The 24,142-nt window shown below is 49.5% G+C and overlaps 1 protein-coding gene across 2 annotated transcripts; it reads left to right on the top strand.

Moving 5' to 3' along the window:
- WTIP (WT1 interacting protein) lies at positions 1–24,142 on the top strand. Of its 2 annotated transcripts, XM_059998970.1 has the most exons (9): positions 1–828; positions 6,042–6,143; positions 17,629–17,696; positions 17,856–17,918; positions 18,085–18,215; positions 19,051–19,102; positions 19,804–19,872; positions 22,726–22,840; positions 22,904–24,142. In XM_059998970.1, the coding sequence occupies exons 1-9, from the start codon at positions 153–155 to the stop codon at positions 22,927–22,929; spliced, it is 1,302 nt and encodes a 433-aa protein (XP_059854953.1). In that variant the 5' UTR covers positions 1–152; the 3' UTR covers positions 22,930–24,142. The 2 variants fall into 2 exon arrangements, with proteins under 2 accessions (XP_059854953.1, XP_059854952.1); XM_059998969.1 differs by having other exon boundaries at positions 22,726–24,142.

The following is a 24,142-nucleotide window of genomic DNA, read 5'->3' as shown; positions in this document are numbered from 1 at the left end:
CGCAGAGCGACCCCGGCCCGGCGCCGGCCCCGCCCCGCGCCCAGGGGTCCCGGGGCGGGCTCCGGGCTTCGGGCGGACGATGCGGCGGCGCGGCCGGAGCGGCGGCGGGAAGCGGAGGCGGAGGTGACGCGCCGGGGCCGGCGGGCCGGGCCATGCAGCGCTCCCGGGCGGCCGCGGACGAGGCGGCTCTGCTCCTGGCCGGGCTGGCCCTGCGGGAGCTGGAGCCGGGCGGCGACTCTCCGGGCCGGGGTCGGCGGGCGCCGCGGCCCGGGCCGGGAGACGAGGCGGCGCAGGCGTTGGGCCGCAGAGGGCAGGGCAGCGGCGGCGGCGGCCCCGAGGCCGGGGTGGACGGACTGAGCCGCGGGGAGCGAGGCCCGCGGCGCGCGGCGGCCCCCGAGCTCAGCGCGCAGCCGGCGGGCAGCCCGCGGGCTAGCCTGGCGGGCTCCGACGGAGGCGGCGGCGGCAGCGGCAGCGCCCGCTCCAGCGGAATCAGCCTGGGCTACGACCAGCGCCACGGCAGCCCGCGCTCGGGCCGCTCGGACCCGCGCCCGGGCCCCGGGCCGCCGTCGGTGGGCAGCGCGCGCTCCAGCGTGTCCAGCCTCGGCTCCCGCGGCTCGGCCGGCGCCTACCCCGACCTGCTCCTGCCCGGCGCCTGCTCCGCGCCGGCTCGTTCCCCGGAGCCCGCCGGGCCTGCCCCTTTCGCTCTGCCTTCGCTCCAGCTGCCCCCGGGCCGGGAGGGCGCCCCGAGCTCGGCGGAGCGGCGGCTGGAGGCGCTGACCCGAGAGCTGGAGCGGGCGCTGGAGGCGCGCACTGCGCGGGACTACTTCGGTGAGCGAGCTCGGCCGCGCGGCCCGCGCGCCTCGGCCCCGGGCCTCCGCTGTCCTCGTCGGGGGTCGGGGACGACCTCCGGGTAGGCGGCCGGCTCGGCCGAGGAGAGCGCTGGTTGGGCCCAGGGCTGGGCTTCGGACGAGGGACCGGGCTGCAAAAAGCGTGTGTCCCTCCCGTGGGGCTGGGGAGCTGGCGACGTTTGTTCCCGCAGACGGAGTGTGTGTGTGAACCTCCAGGTCTGGGGCTTGTTTCGGACAGTGGCTTAGCCTCTGGGTCTCTGGGCCGGGAGTTCTGGCAAAGTCAGTGGATGCGTTGCCCCTAATTTAGAGCAAAAGTCACGTTAATAGGCAGAAAAAGCTATTTTTGAATAATTTCTTCTTAACCCTTGGCACTTGCCTCAGCTCATCGTACTCCATGCTTTGTGATCAGCCGGTCAGCCGAAGCTGTGTGTTTCCCTTCTCCCAGCAGTAAGGGCTGTGAACAGGGGCAGGGAGGTGGCGTGGCCTGGATACCACCGGAGCCCGCCTGACCTGAGGCTTTGATAATGGTAGTGGCTGGAAGTAGAGTCTTTGAGGGAGGAGAAGCCCACGCTGGGGGTGGGGGGAGACTAAGCTGGTCATACTGGGCTGTCCTCGTTCTCGGTTGTGCTGTGTATATGGGATGTTTCCGAAGGGAATCCTGCTTCACATCATTTGCAAAGACCACCAGTCTCTGACAGCCTCCCTTTCTCAGTCTGACCTTGGCCCTTTGATCCCAAGTCCTTTGGACAACTTGAGGCTTGAGGTTCTGAGAGACCTGGGGAGGGGCTTCGCTCCCTCCTTTACTGATAAGCAGGCACCTGGCTTTGGAGGGGGTGGTGGTTATCATGTCTGAGGCTGAGGCTGTCCTGGAGTTTGTATTTCATGGTTCATTCCAGCTAGCAGCTCAGGACTGCCCTGAACTGGATCTTGAGAGGGAAGGAGGTTGTATGGGACGGGCAATGGGGGCACTGCAGGCCGAGGGAAGAATGTGGGCAAAAGGAGACAAGTAAGGATATGTACGCTTCCGTTATACTCCCTGGGGTTGCAGCCCAGGAGGGGTCAGGTGGTCAAGGGAGTGTGTAGGCCAAAGGGTTGTCCTGCCTTTGGGAGGGGACCTGCTCATCTAGGAGCATCACGGTGAGAATTTGTGGTCTGGTAGGTCCTGTGGCTGCTGTCAGACCGCCTGGGAGCAGGGAGGGAGTAGGAAGCCATTGCCTCTCATGCCGGGCAGGTACCAGGAGCCGAAGCTGGGCTACCTTCTGAAGAGAATGAGATTCCAGCGCTCTCTCCCGGGGAGACCGTCCCTTTTCCTGTCCCCACTCGCTGCAGGGCCTGGGCAGGGGTGTGTTCTCTGGGCCTCCGTAGCTACTCCTGAATCTTTGTGTGCAGACCGGGGCAGGTAGTGGGAGAAGTGAAGGGGCTGGTGGGTCATCCTTTCTAATGGGACCTGCTGCTCCCATTGAAGCCACGTGGGAGTGGGAGGTGAGTGATGATAGATCTTTGGGGTTTTTTTTTAAGAGAAGCCCGATCTAGGTAACATTTTCCTGATTTTTTGAAAACATGAGCAGCTGTTTGCTTGAACTGCTGTTATCTTCCTGCCGATGTTCCACATTTTGGAGCTGTGAAAGTGGCAGTTTCATAGAGATCAACCTGGATAATACAACATTTTACAAAAGGAAGTCTGCAGGGAGCATGAGCTCGAGCGATCTCTGGTAAACCTCACCCTTGGAGTGTTTTTTCCTCTCTGTCCATCCCTTCTTGGCTCTGGCACCCGCTCACCTCCTGGCTGCGCTCTGTCTCTCATGGGCATCTCTCCTGACCAAGTTCTGCTGCCAGGAGCCAGCCAACAGCCTCAGGCCTCCAGAACCTCATTGACTTTGGTGACCTCTCTGCCTTCTCTTCAGCCGGCCACCCCCAAGGCCACACCCTGGACTTGCCTCGCGTCAGCTGTCTTCAGTCCTGGTTGCAGCTTGCGTCTCACCGCTACCTCTGATTGCTCTCATTGCTGTCTGCCCTGCAGAACCCTGGCTCCAAGTCAGTGCTGCGGCCCCCTTTTCTGTTGCTATATCAGGCCGCAGAGTGATGGTCTTTAACCTTGGTGCTCTTCTGGGCACCACCCATCACTCTTAGCCTTGGTCAGTTCCCTCTTTTAGTCCCTCAACAGCCTGCCTCTCTCTTTGGCCCTGCCCGTGCTTTCTACTTTGCTGAGAATAATAGGGTCAGCAGTTGCAGTCTTGGCTTCCTGTCCCTTCCCTGAAGGCTCTTAAGTCCATGTCCAGGTCTGAGGATGAAGGTCCTTCCATCTCCAACCTCTACCTCCTCCATCTTCAGCTTTCCTCTTTCCACTGGCCCTTTTCTTTTGTTTATAAATATGTATAAGGGTCTTTCATTAAGCAACAACAACAAAAATAAGAAAAAACAACAAACCCAAACCTATATGGCCCCAAGGTCTTATCCGCCCTTTCATCCCGTCTTCTCATCCTAGTGTCTGGGTGACATCGTCTTTGCTTATCCGCTTTCGATCTCCCCTCAGCCGTCTCTGTCTCCTCCCACTGGACTGATTCAGCCCTCGCTCAGCACCCTGGCGATGCCCCAGCCTCAGCCCCAAACACCAGAGGGCATTTGCCAGGTCTTGTTGGTCTGGATCTTACTGCATTCCAAAGGTGGAGTCAACGCTCCTCCGAAGCAGTCTACTCCTTGGATTTTGGAGGTACCTCATGGTCCTGGTTGTCTTTTTTTTTTTTTTTGCGGTACACGGGCCTCTCACTGTTGTGGCCTCTCCCGTTGCGGAGCACAGGCTCCGGACGCGCAGGCTCAGCGGCCATGGCTCACGGGCCCAGCCGCTCCGCGGCATGTGGGATCTTCCCGGACCGGGGCACGAACCCGTGTCCCCTGCTTCGGCAGGCGGACTCTCAACCACTGCGCCACCAGGGAAGCCCCTGGTTGTCCTTCTTCAGCGTATTTTCATGAAAGTGGTCCTTCTGTTCTGCTTCCAATAGGCAGCCGACTTTTGCTCCTTGCATCGTGTTTTCTGGTAACGTAGTCAAATGACAAGGTCAGGTGTTCAGAGTTGATGGACAAGAGTGAAGGTGTGAGGGTGGGTCATTCTCACTTTAGGAAGATAAGTCTGGCTGCAGTTTGGGGGATGGATTATCGGGGGCCAGGGTAGGATGCTGTGAGGAAGCTGTTGAAACAGCAAGTGGGATGAGAATTGATGACGTTGAATCGGGCCAGTGGGCGTGAGGGGAGGGAATGAAGTCCAGAGTAGGGAACAGAGGAACCTGATTGAGAGCTGGAGGTGAGAGAGATAGGGTAGACCTGGATGCTTTCTGGAACCTGGCTGTGCGAAAGTGCCGTTTTTTTGAGCAGGAGCCCAGAGCTCTCTTCTGGACCTGAGGTGGTCTGGGGCCACCTGGGAGGTGGATTAGTGGCTCAGGAGAGGGATCCAGGCTGGGCAGGGTGCCAGGAGCCTCGGCAGGGGTGAGCATGGGAGCAGATGGCGCTGGGGTAAAGCCACGTGTGGAGACCTGTAAACGTGGTGTGTTTGGCTTCAAATTCTCAAAACATTTAAGTTAATTAATTTCAGTATGGAAAGGTTTCATGCACAAATCTAGATTTCTAGCTTTTCTTGAAAAATCAGAATCTTTAGAAGTGCTGGCCCTGCATTCCTCCCCGGTAGCCATCAGTGGAGCTGGGACGTGTCTGTGACCTCCGGCGGCCATGGCTCTCTTCTGCATTCACCTGGGTGCCCACCAATCTCTTTTACATTCCTGCCTGGTTTGAGGGCATCTGAACTGTCTCTCTCTCTCCTGGGGAGACTGAGGCATGGGAGACCCAGGACTGAGCAAGGGAATACCCAGTAGAACTGGGAAGAGAGAAGAACTAGAAAGCCAGGTGCGGGTCATATTCTGGGGACCCGAGAGGAGGAGAGGGCCCCCTTTAACAAGATCAGAAGAGAACGTCCATAAATCTGCACCGTTAGGAGATGACAGGATGTGGACTAAGCTTTCTTTCTTGACTGAGGGGAGGGGGAAAATGGGGTGGCTGATGGGGGAGGGAGGTTTTTTTTAAGGTGGGAGACGCTCGGCCATGGTAAATGTTAAGGAGAAAGATCTGGTGGAAGGCAGGAAGGAGAGGGTTGAGGGCAGCGTGTCCTGAAGCGGCCAGAAGACTTAGGGTCCAGGGGGCAGGTAGGGCCCGTCTCCATGCCCTTTGTGCCATGGGAGACCTTTGGTGAGTCTGTGAGAGGACCTCTGATGTCTGGGCTGGACACCTGCAGTCTCCACGGTCTCCAGGAGGGCTGGCTAGAGAGTTCCCTAAGGCTAGTGCTGGCCTTTGCCCTGGTATTGCTGGTTACCCCTCTCCTTACCACCCCTCCCCTACCTGCCAAGCACCCCACCCTGGGGTGGTCCCCAAGTCCACTCAGTTATTCCCTGCAGAGCAACTTCGCCGTCTTATTTCCTTTAGACCTTTGCTCAGATATTACCTTGTCACTGGGGCCTTCTCTGACCATCTTCTTTAAAAATCACACACTCAGACGTATTCTTAATCAGCCTTCTTTTCCTCCATAGCACTTGTTTCTACCTGAGATGTGATTTACCTGTTGTCCACCTCTCTCCACTGGAATACATGCTCCTTGAGGGCGGCGGGGGGGGTTTGTTTGGTGCGTTGCAGAATCTCTGGCACCTAAACTATGCGGGGTGTCAGTGTCCACGTGTTGACTAAACAAGAGAATAACTTGACCTTATTGTACAGGTGAAGGAGGTGTGGCTGGGAGGGTCAGGGACTCTGCCCTGGTTGTGTCTATGTGGTCTTCATTCTTTTTGGTTCATAGACAGCAGAAAGGATTTTCCCTCTGTCCACGAGCAGATCAAGGTGAAGGGGCTTAGACCAACTTTCCAGGTATAAACATGTCATTGTAATTTTGATGGTGTGGACAGTGTCCGTTAGCTCTGACTTGCCATGTGCTCTGCTAAACTCTTTGAGTCCTCAGACAACAGCAGCAAACCCTAAGTAGTGGTACCCTTCCTGTCCCCATGTCAGCCATTAGTAATGGAGCGAAGGAGGCCTATGGAATTTCCTTGCGCAAGATCACGTGGCTGGGCGGTGTTAGGACTGGGAGTCAGATGCGTGTCCATTCAAGTCCACAGACCTGGTGCTAATCGCTGCTCTTTCCTGCCTCCTCTTCCATAGGGATTTGCATCAAGTGTGGGCTTGGCATCTATGGAGCGAGGCAGGCGTGCCAGGCCATGGGGAGCCTGTATCACACTGATTGCTTCACCTGCAACTCCTGTGGTAGGTAACCTCTCCCCTGTCCCTCTTGCACTGTGGATCCCCTTGCATCTAAGTCCCAGGCGGATGGACCACCCAGCTCTGGCCCAGGCTGGAGTGTGGAGGAGGCTGAGTTGTGGCTCCTTGTCATCTGGCCTAGTCTGCTTGAGAGGCCCAGGCTCCTGGGGAGATCTGCTGAGCCCTGGGGAGGGAGGCGTGAGACCAGGGAGGAGGCTTTTGCTGGCCACAGGGAAAGGCTGCCCTTCTAGCCCTTGGCTTTGGAACCTCTGTCCTGGGCAGGGTACTGATGTCTCTCGGTTGTCTGGGTGGGGCTTGTGGAGCCAGAGATGTGCCTTCTGCCTGCCTGGATATGAGGCTAATATTTTTTTCCCTGCAATATATTTTTTGTCCTAATTTTACACACTGTATAAAATATAAATGTTATAATTTAACCTAGACAAAGTTATAAAAAGAAAAAAGTAACTATAATCCAACCAACCTAATAAGTCTGCGCTCTTTTTTTTTTTTTAAGTCTGCACTCTTGATCTTCTTACTGTTCTTTCATGCTTTGCCCTGAGAAGACATCTTTTATTTATATACACAAAACATTTTAATATAAAACACTTTATTTTATAAAAGTGTAATATGACTTTGTTATAAAGCAGAAACTAACACACCAGTGTAAAGTAATTATACTCCAATAAAGATGTTAAAAGAAAAAAACGTCTAATACGTACACAGTGTTAAGTCAGAGAGTCCTGAGAAGCTATTTTTGCAATCGCAAAAAACCGCTTATCTTTCTACCCCGGTCTTCTTGCCCAGGGGCAGCCACGTAGCAACTTCATCTAGTAGGCACCTCCATGTTCTAACAGCATACACTGCTGTTTCTTGATTATCAGTTTTGGAAATGATTTACTTTTGTTTGCCGTGGTAGGTGAGGAATAGGTTCTTACGCTGACTGTTCTGCCCTCTCCCCTTCCGTCTTCTCAGTGTAGTCATCATAAGTTGTGATTAAGTCAATAAACCAGGTTTATATTACTATAATATGACTATGTAAATATTATTCACTGCAAAACCAAGAATTATACTGGGGTTATGTCTCCTTTTTTCTATAGTCATTTACTTTCCCTGGAGTTTTCTTTTTTAACCTTTTTTTCTCCTTGCATTGTCTTGACTTATCATATCCTTCAGTTTCCTCTCCCCACTCCAGTTGCCCCATTTTAGTAGGCATTCTTTTGAGTTCCCCCTTGGAGCCCCTGGCCTCTCCTTAGTCTGAGCCAGTTGCTCTCTGGACCCCTGTGGAGTGTTCATTCTGTGCCTACCCATGTATATTGGTTGGATTGAATCCACTGTCTCCTAGAAGCTTTCAGCTGCAGATGACAGAAAAGCTGCTGAGGAGGCTTAAACTCTAAGAATATTTCTTGACTCGTTGAACTGGGAGCCCAGAGATAGGGCTGGCTTCAGGCTGGGATTGATCTAGTGGCTTAGGCCCTATGAATATCTTGGCTGTGTTTCCCTTGGGTTTGGTTTTATCCTTAGGGTGACTTCTCTTATGGTAGTGAAATGTCTGAGGCAGCTTGAGACTTCCATTGGGACACCACTGGTCTGGAGGAAGAGGGGCCATTTCCTCTGGTCATGTTTTTGGGGTGGGGAGACTTCTTTTCCAGAAAACATCTAGCAAACATCTTCCTGTATATCATTGGCCAGATCATCTCACACATCCATTCCTGAACCAAGCCCCGTGTGGCTGGGGAGAGTGCTGTGATTTGATTGGCTTACTTGCCTGAGTCTCTGAACCATTATAAGGGAAGAAGAATTAGCTTTATACTAATCAAGCCCATCCACGGATAGGGGAGTGGATTCAGGTTTCCCTTAAACACACCAGGCTGTCTGAGGTAAGGTTGGTTACTGAACACAACTTGGAGAAGTAGGGAGGAATCGAAGCTGTGAAACAACCTAAACTGTCCAGCGTTTTGCTGTAGTTGTCTAAGCAGGGCAATGTGGGAGGTAAGTTTTCTGAATTCTGTTGTGTCTAAAATACCTTTATTCAACTCTCACAATTTGTAGTTTGACTGGGAATAGATTTTCAAATTGGAACTAATTTTCACTAAGCATTTTGAAGTCATAGATTTATCTTCCAGAAGCCATGGTTACTGCTCAATTCTGATGCCATTCTGATTCTCATTTTTGTGTGTGTGATCTGTTTTTTTCCTTTTGGGAGATCTCAGGAAGAGGGCTATCATTGAGCAAATCCTGTAATAGCCTCTGGAAAGGGCTGTGAACTGCACAGTTGCAGGGGTTGCCACTTATGTAGATGCAAGAGGAATGGTGCTCCTGAAATTGTGCATTGCAGCTACTTGGCTTCGGATACTTTATGTTTGGTGTAGGCTTTGTGCGTACACACAGAGCCCCATTAGACTGGAGACTTGCCCTTCGGTTCTGGGAATTTTTCTTGTATTCTTATTTATTCCCTTCTTCTTTCCACTGGTACTGAGTTCAGCAGTGTATGAATCAGGATAATATATTATGACCAAGTTGAGCTTACCTGAAGAGTACCAGTGGAGTCACGATAGAAAATTCGTTACTGTAACTCACCTCATTAACAAACTAAAGAAGAAAAACTATATAATCATCTCAATAGGAGTAGAACAAGCAGTCAGTAAAATCTGACATTCAGATTTTAGCAAACTGGAAATAAAAAGGAACTTTCTCAACCTGATAAAAGTTGGTTACTAAAAATCTATGCAAACATCGTACTCAGTGGTGAAATATAAGAAAAATGGACCTTTAAAAGAGGAAAGGACAATGACGCCTGCAATCGTGTGTTCTATTCAGCATTGTACTGGAGGTCCTAGTCATTGCAGTAAGACAAGAAAAATAAATATAGCATAATCATGTAAATATTCATATACTGTTGAACATGGGTATATAAAATAGTGTTGAGAGGTCAGTATTTTCCAAATTGATCTATAATGCATTGTAATTCCAGTTAAGCAGGTTTTTGTGAATTTGACAAGCTAATTCTAAAATTTAAATGGAAGAGCAAAAGGCTAAGAATAATCAAGATGATCTTGAAGAAGAGTAGGTCGGGCAAACTTCCACTACCAGGTGTCAATATATATTGTACAGTTACATTAATTAATTTCATGTGTGGTACTGGGGCAAGGATAGACAAATAGGCCAATGGACCAGAGTGGAGTTTAGAAACAGACCCATTGTCTGTGTGAAAACTTGATGGGTGATAGAGACAGCATTGCAGATGGTTCTGGGAAAAGTGGTTATCCATATAAAATAATGAAATTAAATCCAGGTGTATCAAAGACCTAAATGGGTAAAGAAAAACTTGACAATTTTAGAAATAAGTATAGAAACATATCTTTACCAATCTTCTGGTTAAGAAAAAAATTTTTTCACACAAAAACTGCCAAACTTAAAAGAGGGGATTGACAAATTTGGCTACATTTGAATTAAAAACCTCTATTTGTTAAAAGACACCGTGAAGCATATGGGAAAACAAACCTTATACTGTCACAAACATAACTGCCAACGATCATTTTTGTTTGTTTACAGCATTCCTTTTTTTTATTTTATTTTTTTAATTTTTATTTTTATTGGGCTATAGGGGATGGGTTGGGAAATATCTCTGCAAGTTATGCCCTACTAGGGAAATGTCCATTCTCATTTTCCTGGGATAGCTTTCGGAGCTTTTTCTTTTCTTTCTTTTTTTTTTTTTTTTTGCAGTACGCGGGCCTCTCACTGTTGTGGAGCACAGGCTCCGGATGCGCAGGCTCAGCGGCCATGGCTCACGGGGCCCAGCCGCTCCGCGGCATGTGGGATCTTCCCGGACCGGGGCACGAACCCGTGTCCCCTGCATTGGCAGGCGGACTCTCAACCACTGTGCCACCAGGGAAGCCCACCCTAGGGGATGTTTGAAAAGTTTATTTTATTTATTTATTTGGCCGCTCTGTGTGGCATGTGGGATCTTAGTTACCCAGCCATGGATCGCACCTGTGCCCCCTGCAGTGGAAGTACGGAGTCTTAACCACTGGATCACCAGGGAAGTCCCTGAAAATTAAGGAAAAAGTCGAACAGGGGCAAATACATTTTTTCTTTTATGAGTATTCTTATTACTTATGGACTTGTATTCATGTAATGTATTGCAATACCATCATTATTCTTTTTGATGCTCAGATTGCCAGAGGAAGTCCCTTCCAGTTGACTCCTGTGCCCTTTTGACATGTCCCCATTGTTCTTTGAGTACTTCTTTACTCTGGCACAAGATATATTCGGTTTACCTTTGTTTTTGTTTTTAATTTAGTACAATTTACATATAGTGCAGCAAACAGATCTTAAGTATATAGTTCAAAGATTTTGGATAAATGTGTTCATTTATATTACTCGCACCCCTAACAAGGTTATAGAAAATTTTAAACACCCGAGAAACTTCCATCTTCCCTTTTTTTCAGTTAATCCCCATATGTTCTTCCATCACATCCACTCGACCAGTGTTCTGATTTCTACCATCATAGATTAGTTTTGTCTGTTCTAGAACTTAATATAAATGCAGCCATAATAGTATGTACTATTTTCTTTCTCTTTTTAAAAAATAAATTATTTATTTATTTATTTATTTATTTTGGCTGTATTGGGTCTTCGTTGCTGTGCGTGGGCTTTCTCTAGTTGCAGCAAACGGGCTACTCTTCGCTGCGATGCGAGCTTCTCATTGCGGTGGCTTCTCTTGTTGCGGAGCAGGGGCTCTAGGCACGCAGGCTTCAGTAGTTGTGGCGCACGGGCTTAGTTGCTCTGCGGCATGTGGGATCTTCCCGGACCAGCGCTCGAACCCGTGTCCCGTGCATTTGCGGCGGATTCTCAACTACTGCGCCACAGGGGAAGCCCCGCCTTTTTTTTTTTTTTTTGATCTATGTTGTTACATGTATCAGTAGCTCACTCCTTTTTATTGCTGAATAGCATTTTTATTGTATGAATATACCACAATTTGTTTATCCATTTATCTGTTGATAGATACTAAGTTGTGCTATGAACATTCTTGTACAGGTCATTTGTAGACAAATGTTTTCATTTCTCTTGGGTAAATTCCAAGGAATGGAATTTCTGGGTCATAGGCTAAGTGTACGTTTAACTTCATAAGAGACTGCCAAACTATTTTCCAAAGGGGCTGTATCATTTTATACTCCCGCTAGAAATGTAAGAGAGTTGGTTTATTCTATATATTTGCCAACAGCTGGTGTTTTAGTCTTTTTAATTTTAGCCATTCTAATGGGTTTGAAGTAGTATCTCACTGTGGTTTTAATTTGCATTTCCCTGACAACTAATGAGGTTTGAGCGTCTTTTCTTCTGTTTCTTGGCCATTTATATCTTCTTTTGTGAAGTCTGTTCAAGTCTTCTGCCCATTTTTTTAAAAATAATTTTTACTTTAATTCTTACTCGCTTTTTTAAAAATTTTTATTTAAAAAAGTTTTTGGCCTTGCCATGCAGCACGTGGGATCTTAGTTCCCCGACCAGGGATTGAACCTGCAGGCCCTGCACTGGAAGTGCGGAGTCTCAACCACTGGATTGCCTGGGAAGTCCCTCTTTTGCCCAGTTTTTAAATTGGGAGTTGTTTTTTATTATTTAGTTATAGGAATATATATGGTAAAAGTTCTTTTCAGATGTTTTGTGAATATTTTCTTCCGTTTTTTTTTGTTTTGTTTTACGGTTATTATTTTTGTGACTTAAAATGTTTTGTCCCCTGTTAGGTCGTGAAGATAGTCTCCTTTGTTTTTTTCTAGAAGCTTTAGGTTTCTCATGTTTAGGTTGATAACCATCTCATGTTAATTTTTATGTATGGTAAGAGGTAAGGAATTGAGTCTTATTCTTTTTTCCATATGAATATTTAGTTGTTCCAGCACCATGTGCTGAGAAGACTTTGCTTTCCCACTTGTACGTTTGTTGAAATATTTATGGGTCTATTTTTGCCCTCCATTCTGTTCCACTGATCTTTTTTTTTTTTTTTTTTTTTAATAAATTTATTTATTTATTTATTTTTGGCTGTGTTGGGTCTTCGTTTCTGTGCGAGGGCTTTCTCTAGTTGCGGCAAGCGGGGGCCAGTCTTCATCGCGGTGCGCGGGCCTCTGACTATCGCGGCCTCTGTTGTTGAGGAACACAGGCTCCAGACGCGCAGGCTCAGCAGTTGTGGCTCACGGGCCTAGTTGCTCCGTGGCATGTGGGATCTTCCCAGACCAAGGCTCGAACCCATGTCCCCAGCATTAGCAGGCAGATTCTCAACCACTGCGCCACCAGGGAAGCCCCTCCACTGATCTTTTTGTCTCTCCTGCCCACAATATTACATTGTCTTGATTTCTGTAAGTCTTAAAATAGGGAGTGTAAGTTTTCTAGTTTTGTTGATCTTTTCCAAGATTATTTTGGCTATTCTAGGTTCTTTGTATTTCTATATAAATTTAAAAATTGGCACATCAGTTTCCACACACAAAAAAATAGAGTGCTGAGAACTCGATTGGGCGGCATTGAATGTGTAGATCAATTTGGGGACAATTGATACGAGAATGTCTGAAGCCATGAAGATGGTTGTCGGAACTGTGCAGGGTCCAAGATTTTTCCCTGCATGCAAGCTGACTAGTTAGCCTGCCAGTGTTTCACGGGTGCTGGCTGAAGACATGACCTTCCTGGGACAGATACAGCACTGCAGGCAGCGTGAGCTTCATGTTCACATCGGTTCTGTGTGCCCTCCTTGGTCCCACAGTGGTGACGTGGATACCAGCTGTGTGCTGCACACGCGGTGGGTCTCTATGTCATGGCTGAGGAACCCTGAGCTTAGGGAACCCCAGGATTTTATAATGGGCTGCCAGCAAAGCTGTGTGACTCTTATCCCAGAGAAGCACATTTATCTCTGTTTATACTGAACAGCAAACCAACCTGCTTTCTGCTTCAGAGGGAGATGCTATCTCTGTCTTCTGAGCAGTTTGCTCCACAGACGTCCTTGGAAAGATAATTCAGAATGAAAGCTGCAAGCCATTTGAAAGATGTGCAGAGATGGAAGGGATCCAATGGAGAACTGTCTTCCAGCAGTGGTATATCTCTCTATTTATGTAGCTCTTTTAAAATTTCTCTCAGCAAAGTTTGGTTTTGCTGAGTAAAGTCAGACACATCTTTCATTGAATTTATCCCTTAGTATTTTATGGGTTTTTTGGGATGCTGTTATAAATGCATTTTAAAAATTGTAAGTTTAGGAGACTTCCCTGGTGGCGTGGTGGTTAAGACTCCGCGCTCCCAAAGCAGGGGGCCCGGTTTGATCCCTGCCCAGGAAACTAGATCCCACGTGTATGCTGCAACTAAGAGTTCACATGCCACAACTAAGGAGCCTGCATGCTGCAAGTAAGGAGCTGGTGAGCCGCAACTAAGCAGCCTGCGAGCTGCACCTAAAGGAGCCCGCCTCCTGCAACTAAGACCCGGCACAACCAAATAAATAAATAGATATTAAAAAAAAAAAAAGGAATACTGAAGGTGCTAGTAAAATGTATTCAAAATAATAAAAATAAAAATTGTAAGTTTATTTTCCAGTCACTTGTTGCTAGAATATAAAAATATTTTTGGTTTTCATATATTGACCACCTCCTCTACAGCTTTGCTAAACCTACTTATTAGTTCTAGCAGTTTTTTCATAGATTTCTTGTGATTTTCTGTATAACACAATCACATCATTTGTGTTTATAGTTTTTCCTTTCTCGCCTGCCTTACTGCACTGCGTAGCACATCTAGTATACTGTTGAATCCTAAGGGGAAAAGCATCTACTATTTCACTGTTATGTCTGATGTGAGCTGTGGGGCTTTCATAGGTGCCCTTCATCAGGTGCGGGAGGTTCCCTCTTGCCCCTGGCTAGGTGTTGTCATCTCCTGACTCTAATGGGAATGCGTCTCATAGGTCTGCTGGGGCTGTGGTTTTGACAAGGATGCTTTTTTCTTTGAAAGTTTTTGTTCAATTTGTTTAAACTAAAAAAACCCCACATCACTCATTTCTCCCATCCCCAACCCCCTGTGTCTTGCAACCACCAAATTCTTCTATCTATGAGCTTTTTTTTTTTTTTTTAAAGATTCCACATATAAGAGAGATCATACGGCATTTGTGTTTCTTTGTCTGACTTATTTCACTTAGCATAATGCCTTCAAGGTCCGTTAATGTTGCTGCAAATGCCAAGATTTAATTTTCATTCTTTTTATGGCTGAATCATATTCGTGTGTGTGTGTGTGTAATTTTTTATCCATTCATCCATCAATGGACGCTTAGATTGTTTCCATCTCTTCGTTATTGTAAATAATGATGCAATGAACATAGAGGTACAGATATCTTTGTGAATTAGTATTTTTGTTTTCTTTAGATAAATACCCAGAAAGGGAATTGCTGGGTCATATGTTAGTTCTCTTTTTAATTTTTTGAGGAACCTCCATACTGTTTTTCACAGAGGTTGCACCAATTTACATTCCCACCAACAGTGGACGAGGGTTCCCTTTTCTCTAAATCCTAACCAACACTTGTTATGTCTTGTCTTACTGATCATAGCCATTCTAACAGATGTGAGGTCCTTTGTTGTTAATTAATCGACCATATATGTGTGGGTTTATTTCTGGGCTTGCTGTTCTGATCCATTGATGAATGTGTCTATTTTTATGCCAACAGCATACTTTTTAATTACTGTAGCTTTGTAATACAGTTTGAAATCATGAAGCATGATGCCTCCAGTTCTGTTCTTCTTTCTCAAGATTGCTTTGGCTTTTTAGGGTCTTTTGTGGTTCCATGTAAGTTTTAGGATTATTTGTTCTAAAAATACCATTGGAATTTTTTTTAACATCTTTATTGGAGTATAATTGCTTTACAATGTTGTGTTAGTTACTGCTGTATAACAAAATGAATCAACTATATGCATATGTATATCCCCATATCCCCTCCCTCTTGTGTCTCCCTCCCACCCTCCTTATCCCACCCCTCTAGGTGGTCACAAAGCACTGAGCTGATCTCCCTGTGCTATGAGGCTGCTTCCCACTAGCTGTTTTACATTGGGTAGTGTATATATGTCAGTGCTCCTCTCTCACTTCATCCCAGCTTACTCTTCCTCCTCCCTGTGTCCTCAAGTCCATTCTCTACGTCTGTGTCTTTATTCCTGTCCTGCCCCTAGGTTCATGAGAACTTTTTTTTTTTTTAGATTCCATATATAGTTGTTAGCATATGGTATTTGTTTTTCTCTTTCTGACTTACTTCACTCTGTATGACAGACTCTAGGTCCATCCACCTCACTGCAAATAACTCAATTTCGTTTCTTTTTATGGCTGAGTAATATTCCATTGTATATATGTGCCACATCTTCTTTATCCATTCATCCGATGGTGGACACTTAGCTTGCTTCAATGTCCTGGCTATTGTAAATAGTGCTGCAATGAACCTTGTGGTACATGACTTATTTTGAGTTACGGTTTTCTCAGGGTATATGCCCGGTAGTGGGATTGATGGGTCATATGGGAGTTCTGTTTTTAGTTTAGTTTCCCTTTTTTAAAAAAAATACATTTATTTATTTTTGGCCACGTCGGGTCTTGTTGCTGCCCGCAGGCTCTCTCTAGTTGCAGTGGGTGGGGACTACTCTTCGTTGTGGTGTGAGGACTTCTCATTGCTGTGGCTTTTCTTGTTGTGGAGCACGGGCTTTAGGCGCCCGGGGTTCAGTAGTTGTGGCTCACAGGCTCTAGGTGCATGGGCTTCAGTAGTTGTGGCACATGGACTTAGGTGCTCTGCGGCATGTGGGATCTTCCCAGACCAGGGCTCGAACCCATGTCCCCTGCACTGGCAGGCGGATTCTTAACCACTGCGCCACCAGGGAAGTCCCCTGTTTTTAGTTTGTTAAGGAACCTCCATACTGTTCTCCATAGTGGCTGTATCAATTTACATTCCCACCAACAGTAAAACCATTGGAATTTTGATAGGGACTGTGTTGAATCTGTAGATTGCTTTGGGTAGTGTGGACATTCTAACAATACTGATTCTTGCAGTCCATAAGCATAGAATATCTTTGCACTTATTTGTGTCTTCAGTTTCTTTCGTTAATGTTTTGTAGTTTTCAATATACAAGTCTTTCACCTCCTTGGTTAAATTTATTCCTAGGTATTTTATTCTTTTTGATGCAATTGTAAATAGACTTTTCTTATTTTCTCTTTCTGATAGTTCATTTTTAGTTAAAGAAACAGCAGATTTTTGTGTATTGATTTTGTATTCTGCAACTTTACTGAATTCATTTGTTCTAACAGTTTTTGATAGTCTTTAGGGTTTTCTCTCTCTCTCTATATATATATGTATTTTTTTCTTCTCTATATATTATGTCGTCTGCAAATAGTGACAGTTTTACTTCTTCCTTTCTAATTTGGATGCCTTTTATTTCCTTTTCTTGCCTAATTGCTCTGGCTAGGACTTCCAATACTATGTTGAATGAAAGTGGTGAGAGTGGACATCCTTGTCTTTTTCCTGATCCAAGAGGAAAAGCTTTTAGCTTTTCCATTGTTTATGATATCAGCTGTGGGCTTGTCATATATGGTCTTTATTATGTTGAGGTACGTTCTCTCTATACCCGCTTTGTTGAGAGTTTTTATTATGAAAGTATGTTGAATTTCATTAAATGCTTTTTCTTTCTGTGTCTATTGAGATGATCATAGGATTTGTATCCTTCATTTTGTTAATGTGTTGTATCACACTGACTGATTTGCCAACGTTGAACTATCCTGGCATCCTTGGAATAAAGGATACCTTTTTTTATATTGGGCTCCTTCACCTGGTGAGAGTTGTACTTTAACGTTTCTAGATTAAGAAATTCATTCTTGGGCTTCCCTGGTGGCGCCGTGGTTAAGAACCTGCCTGCTAATGCAGGGGACACGGGTTCGAGCCCTGGTCTGGGAAGATCCCACATGCTACGGAGCAGCTAAGCCCGTGAGCCATGACTACTGAGGCCCATGCTCCTAGAGCCTGTGCTCCGCAACAAGAGAAGCCACTGCAATGAGAGAGGCCCGTGCACCACAACGAAGAGTAGCGCCCGCTCTCCACCACTAGAGAAAGCCTGTGCGCAGCAACGAAGACCCAACGCAGCCAAAAATAAAATAAAGAAAAAGTAAAAAAAAAAAGAAAAAGAAATTCATTCTGCGGAGTCTGCTCTGAATTCCACTGAACTTAAAGCAAATGTTTTTTTTTAATTATCAGAACTTCAGTTTACATTTGAGAAACCGGTCTTCATATGTTTGCTCTGACAACCTCTTACCACAGTTTTGTCAGCAACATATTCTATTTAATTTTTTAAAAATATTAATTAGCGTAATGATAATAACATAGCATTAGAGGGAAATTTAAAATTTGTCTGCGATCCGCTTCTCATCTGTTGGAGGAGGGTGCTGAGAAATGGCAGCAGGAGCGTCGTCCCTGGTTCCAGCAGTCCAGGGACCCCCTTCTCAACCCTCATCCTTGCAGGGAGACGACTTCGCGGGAAGGCGTTCTACAATGTGGGTGAGAAAGTGTACTGCCAGGAGGACTTCCTGGTGAGTCAAAGCTGTGCCCTGGCTGGTGCCATGGGTGGGTGCAGGGGCGGGGACCCTCCTTCTGATTCATGTGGTGACCTGAGGCCAGGAAGCAGATGCTGGCTGGGCAGCGAGTACCCCTGTGTCACATAACATCCTGGATCCTGTGTCCCCTCCCAGTACTCCGGGTTCCAGCAAACGGCTGACAAGTGTAGCGTGTGTGGACACCTCATCATGGAGATGGTGAGAACCTCCCCCAGGCTCCTGGAGCCCCTCTGACATGCGCAGAGTCAAGGACCCCACCCTTTCACCTGTTGGAGACCTGCCAGGGGCTCAGAGCCAGAGTGTCTTCTGGGGGCTGTGCTGAGCCTTCCACCTACACTGACCCTTCAGTGCCTCCCGCCCCCAGATCCTGCAGGCCCTTGGGAAGTCCTACCACCCGGGCTGCTTCCGGTGCTCGGTGTGCAACGAGTGCCTGGACGGGGTGCCCTTCACTGTGGACGTGGAGAACAACATCTACTGTGTCCGAGATTATCACACGTGAGTAGCCGGCGCTATGCAACAGTGTGACTCCCATGGTTCCCCTGCCTCTCCCCAGGAGTATTTTTCTGGCCTGCCTGTCTGTGCCCTCCATTCTTGGCCTGCTCACTTCTGGCCTCCGCTGTGTGCTCAGTGGTTGGGGCGAGGCGCAGATCTCTGCTGGAGCCTTCTGTCTCAGTCCTCTCCTTCCCCTGCCTTTGCCTGCACCCCCTCGTCCTAGTGGTGGGGACTCTGGGCTGCCCCATCTAGCTTCTGTCCCGCTGCTCTAGTGGCCAGGCAAAGACTCTGCAGAGACCCCAAGCCCCCATTCCAGGCAGAAGAGTCTTCTGCCTGGAATGGGGGCTTGGGGTCTCTGCAGAGTCTCTTTCTGCCTGGCCGTACCCATGTGACCAGGTGATCCGTTCTCCCTTGCTGTGGCTCCAGGCTCAGCCCTCGGACCTCTGGTCCTGTGCTGCTGCCTTGCATGGGGTTGGTGCTGGGCATTGGTTCCTGGTACTCAGTGTGGAGCCAGGCTTTGCAGGGGTCTCAGCTAGAGGACGCCCAAGCCTGGACACGAGGGGGCAATGACTGGCAGGAAGCATGAGGGAGAGGCCAGGGCAGAACCTGAAGAAGCCATCCTGGAGGAGGTGATGGGGTGGAGGTGAATTGGGGCACCACACGAAAGGCCAGTGCCAAGAAGGCATGGCATAGGATGCTCCTACCCCGACATATCCGCACAAGGAGAGGGGGCCTGATGCTCGGGCCGCGTCATGGGGCTACTACGGGTGGACCTGTCCTCGTGCCCTTGGCCTCTGGTCACTCAGCTGGTCACTTCTGGTTTCCTTTATTCCTCCAGGGTTTTTGCACCAAAATGTGCCTCCTGTGCCCGTCCTATCCTCCCTGCACAGGTAGGAACCACTCACCTGGAGATGGTCAGGCGCCTGGCCCCGCCCGGCCCTGCTGGTCCTGCCTGGGTTGGCCCCAGGTCTTGGGCCCCAGTGGGAGGGATGAGCAGGCGCTCCTGCCCCCTGTCCCTCTGGGCTGAGGGACGTGTGTTGTGCCCAGTGCACGTACGGTGCAGGTGTCCCCGCATGAGTTAGAGGGAATTGGTGGCCCCTGCCGCTTGGCTGCCCCACTGGCCCCTCAGCTCCGTTGCCCGTCGATGTCAGGACTGGCCCCGGGCTCTGTGAGCTCGCAGCTGAGACGGTGGGGGAGCAGACGAGAGAAGGATGCGGTTTGTGCAGGAGACATCGTCGGGTGGTGCCCCTCTCTCCGGCACTGGGTCTTCCACACATGCTGGCCCTGGGGAAGCAGGCCTGGCAGTGGTCTTTCCTGACTGCAGAGAACTGAAAAGAACACGTACGCACACACTGACACCCACGTGATGGCTCTCATGAGCAAGTGTGCGTGCTCTCGGCTCCAGCGTGGGAGGAGGCCTACGGCACACGCACATCCATTTGTGTGCACCCACTGATGCCTGTTCTGGCCCCGTGGGAGCACCCATGTCAGAGCTCACACGGGTGTGAATGCACAGCCCCCATGACAGGAGCGCGTTGTGTAGTTATGTGCCCACCACACAGTTTGCCTCAAGCCCTGTCTCTTCCTCCAGGGCTGTGAGACAACCATCCGTGTGGTGTCTATGGACAGAGACTACCACGTGGAATGCTATCACTGTGAGGTGAGCCTGGGTCCCCCCAGAAGGCTGGCGGCCAGGGTAGTCCCCCTCTCACACAGGCCTCCTTCTCCCTAGGTGCTCTGTGGGCTCACCTCCTCTTTTATGGTTCTATCCCATTCTGCCTGTCCTCCCCCAGTGAGCTCTCTCCCTCCCCTCCAGGATATGTTTCTCTCAGCCCGTTTCTCATTCAGTCAAATATTTGCCGAGGATGTACAGTGTTGGGGTGTTGTTGATGTACAGAGAATAAAGACAGTCTCTATCCTCCAGAGAGACAAGTACTCAGGCAGTATTTATACAGGGTCATCATTGCTATCAAGGGGAGTTTTCAGAGCACATAGCAGGCCTTGGAAAATCAAGGAAGGCTTTCTGGGGGAGGTGACACCCAAGCTAAGATTTGAAAGATGAATAAGAGTTAGCTAAGGAGCAGGGAAAAGGGCATTTTCAGGCAATGGAAGCAGAATGTGCTAAGATGTGAAGGTGAGTGTGTTGTTTCGTTTCACTGGAGAAGTTGGCAGGAGCTGCGGACGAAAGGCCACTTGAGCTGAGGAGCGTGGACTTATCCTGAGGGCAGTGGAGAAGGATCGAAAAAGGATGACGTGATGTCACTGAGATTTTAGAAAGGGCACTCATGCAGAGAATGAATGGAGGGAGAGGGAGTAGGGGCTGAGGTTCCCAGAGGAGGCGGGTACAGTCAAGGTTGTGGCCCTGGGTTCCAGCAAGTAGACTGAGTTTAGTGTTGGTTAGATGGTACAAGGGACTGGATTTGGTCAGTGATTGGACATGGGAGTTGAGGGGTTGGAAGGTGCCCATTACGACCCCAGGAGAGAGTGAGGGTGAGAGGAGGAAGGCATTAGATGATCTCACTTTTGGTAGCTGGGGACACCTGAACGGAACTATCTAGGCAGCAGCCGGATGTGCTGGAGTATAGACTCTGGTACAGGTGTAGGAGTTTGGGAGTCACTGGCATGCATAGCTCTTTCCTCTCTGATACTCTGCCCTGTGGTTTCTAGTTGCCTTTGCCTCCCCAAATTCTCAATTCAGGGAGACCAATGGGCAGCCTGGAAAAATCTCTCCAGGTAGTAACCTGGGCAACTGTAGGGCTCTCCTTATTAGTTTCCCTTCTCTCAGAGGTCACTGGCCTGCCTTGCCTGTTGTTCAGAGTCTGAGAATCATCGTTTCATATGTTTTGCCCAGTTTGCCATCGTTAAAGGTAGAGCGGGAAATCCAGTCCTTGTTACTGTCATGGCCGGAAGCGGGAGTCCCATCATGGGCATGTACATGGCCACTGAAGCCAGGGGAGTAAATGAGGTCTTCCAGGAAGAGCTGTAGAGGAAGGAGCGGGGGCTCAGGATAGCCCAGGGGCTCCAACATGCCGGGGATGCGTTCAGGCAGAGCCGCCACACAGGAGGCCTAGAATGAATGACCGACCTACCCCCGAGAAGCAGGAGAAAAACCAAGTGTTGGGTTTCAGAGCCCCCAGGGAAGAGCAGGCATGTCGGTGAGAAACCTTCGGTAGGAATCTAGGGTCCATCTGGAACCAGGTTGCCTTGATGGGGGCAAGTGGCCCAAAGGGAACAGGAATCCTGCTGGAGGACCAGGGAAGGGGGGTCAGGAGCAGGCATGGCCACAGTTCCTCCAGCAACCGTGGGAGGGCATCCTGCTCTGCAGTCCTGGGGACTGCAGTGTCCCCTTGGGGTCGCTAAGCTCAGCCCTTAAGGAAAGGCTGATGCCGAGTCCAGGAGCAGGGCAAGCTGTAAGCAGAGTACAGCCAGCGCCTCGGGGCTCTGAGCCATGGTGCTGCTGCCCCCAGGGGAGACCCTTGGATGGGAACAGGGGGCTGTGGCCAGACAGGACACGGAGGACACCTGGGACCTGAGTTGCGTGGGACATGAAGCTCCATCACAACAGCGCAGCTCCATCAGCTGTGTGGGGCGGGGGTCGATGTTGGTCTCAGGGCCTTTGGGTAACAAGTGTCACAGCTTCCAGGTTGGAGTTCAGCCCTGGGTGCAGTGAGAGTGTGACCAAAGGGGCCTCCTTGGGGTGGGGGTGGGGGCGAAAGGAAGGAAAAAGTTGTCCAGTAGGTCTTGCCTGGTGCCCCACTGTCGCTTGCAGCACACCATCCTCCATGGCTGCCCTTCACATTTCCTGCCTGTTAGAGGTCAAACACGAATCACATAACTTGTTAAACAGAAAATTAGCCTAGAAAATATCGTGCAGTGGTAAACATGGTAGGATAAGGGACATAAAGCAAAACTCCTTGTTGAATTGACGGCTTCAGGTCTTCTGTTCCACTATCTCTTAAGGCCACTGAGGTCAGCCAGTGACCCCCATGTGGGGATCCAGGAGATGATTCTCAGTTGTCACTGTCCTAAGCTCGCTGCAACTTCCCTAGACTCTCCCTCCTAGATGCCCTCTTCACTGTGCCCTTAGGGCAGGCAGTTTTTGGTTTTCCTTTCATCTTCCCCTAAAATCTTGGCTTAGCTCTTCTTTCCTCTCTTAAAGTTGGAGCTTCCACAGCTCAGCTGTTTTTTCTCTTCTCTTTCCTAGTTATCTGCACTCCCTGGGAGAAACTCTTGTTGTTTTGTTAAAAACTATCACATTTTTATGCTGATGCCCCCCATTTATTGCCCAGCCCTCTCTCCAAGACTCCAGCCTAGTGTCCGCCTAGCTCTCTCCTGGTTGGCTCCTTTGGATGTGTAAGATGCTCTCCAATTCGGGGTGTCCAGCACTGGGTTCCTGACCCCCTTCCCCCAAAGAGTAAAGGCCAAAGTCCTCCGGAAGGTGGGCAGGGTCCTACAGATCTCTGATGCACCCCTCCCTTGCTTACTCTGGCGCCGGGGCTGTGTTCTTCCCTAGGACTGCGGGCTGCAGCTGAGCGGGGAGGATGGACGCCGCTGCTACCCCCTGGAGGGCCACCTGCTGTGCCGCCGCTGCCACCTGCGGCGCCTCCGGCCAGGCCCACTTCCCCCACCTGCTGTGCACGTCACCGAGCTCTGAGCTGGGGGCGGGTAGCCCGACCCTGGGGGCGCCTCACCTGCTGTGCACGTCACCGAGCTCTGAGCTGGGGGCGGGTAGCCCGACCCTGGGGGCGTGTGTTTGTGTCTGCGTGCACGCGCGCGCGCGTTTTTTTCGCTCAGGAGCGCGTTTTCCTGCGCATGCACGTGTTTTTGCGCTAGTATATTTTTGCGCGCGCGCCGGCGATGGGTGACCCAGGTCAGTGTCGGGGCTCTGTGTCAGGGTGGGCGCGGCCGCCGGCTCCCACCCCACCCCTACTCCCACCGGCCACCGAGCTGCTGTCCGAGGGGCCGGCCCCGCGGCGAAGCTACTAATATTTATTCACCGTCTGTGCCTCCTCAAACGGCTTCCTTTCTTTCGGGCCCTGGCCGCCTCCCGCCCCCACCCCATCACCCGCCTTGTGTTTCGGGACCCCCTGTGCCCCGTGGCCTCGGGGGCAGGCTCCCAGACCGGCTCTGGGTCACGGGGCTGAAGGTGGCCGTTACCACGTGCAGGGGCGCGGGGTACACGGCCGCCGTCCTCCGACTGGCCTCGGGGCGGGAGCCAGTTACCCTGTGTAGAAGGGGTCTGGGACCCCCTTCAAGAAAGCTGCGGGAAGGCGGGGGTTGCCGGAGGGCACGCGTGTTTGTCTCATAAGCGCCTGGCCCGCTGGTGGGTGGGAAGGGTTCGTTGTTTGGGAGGGGTCGTAGAAGGGGGTGAGGAATGACACCCTTAGGGAGTGGGGCCTACGAAGGAGCCCTCCCTTCGGCCATTGTGGTCACGGCGGGTTTTGGCCACCGGGACTCCGATGGGCGTTTTCAGCCTTCATCCCGCCCCGGTCTTCCCATCCCTGGCTCCTCGTTCCCAACCCCTCTCGTCCTCGACCTCGGGAAAAGAACACCTCGTGCAGAATTCCAGCCACAGGTCTCGGTCGAGAGAGGCCGCGAGGGGGCGCCCTGCCCATCTGTTACAGGAAAGCACTGTGTATCAGGCTCCACAACAAAAGCATATGATTTGACTTAAATTAAGTTTTTCCTTTGAGAATATTTTCATTTTCTTTAAAAGAATATAGTTTTCTTCTAAAAACTTGGCCCACGGTTGTTATTTCTTAGGGAAGTTACAAGAAACTCACAAATGTGCAATTTGTATGTCATATATAGCTAGCGTTCAAGTGGTAAAACCTTGTAGTTTAACTACTTTTGTATAAATTCCTCTAAAATCCTAAAAATTGCCTTAAAGACTGTAGGCTAGCGTGGGGTTTTGTTGATGTCAGTGTCTT

The sequence above is a fragment of the Delphinus delphis genome, chromosome 20 (assembly GCF_949987515.2).
Source record: "Delphinus delphis chromosome 20, mDelDel1.2, whole genome shotgun sequence".
Taxonomy (NCBI): domain Eukaryota; kingdom Metazoa; phylum Chordata; class Mammalia; order Artiodactyla; family Delphinidae; genus Delphinus; species Delphinus delphis.
This window is presented reverse-complemented; position numbering and strand designations above follow the sequence as displayed.

Coding starts and splice junctions, on each gene's coding strand:
- WTIP (XM_059998970.1), top strand. CDS start 153: ATGCAGCGCTCCCGGGCGGCCGCGGACGAGGCGGCTCTGCTCCTGGCC. Junction 829..6,041: donor CACTGCGCGGGACTACTTCG/GTGAGCGAGCTC, acceptor CCTCTTCCATAG/GGATTTGCATCAAGTGTGGG. Junction 18,216..19,050: donor TGTGTCCGAGATTATCACAC/GTGAGTAGCCGG, acceptor TTATTCCTCCAG/GGTTTTTGCACCAAAATGTG.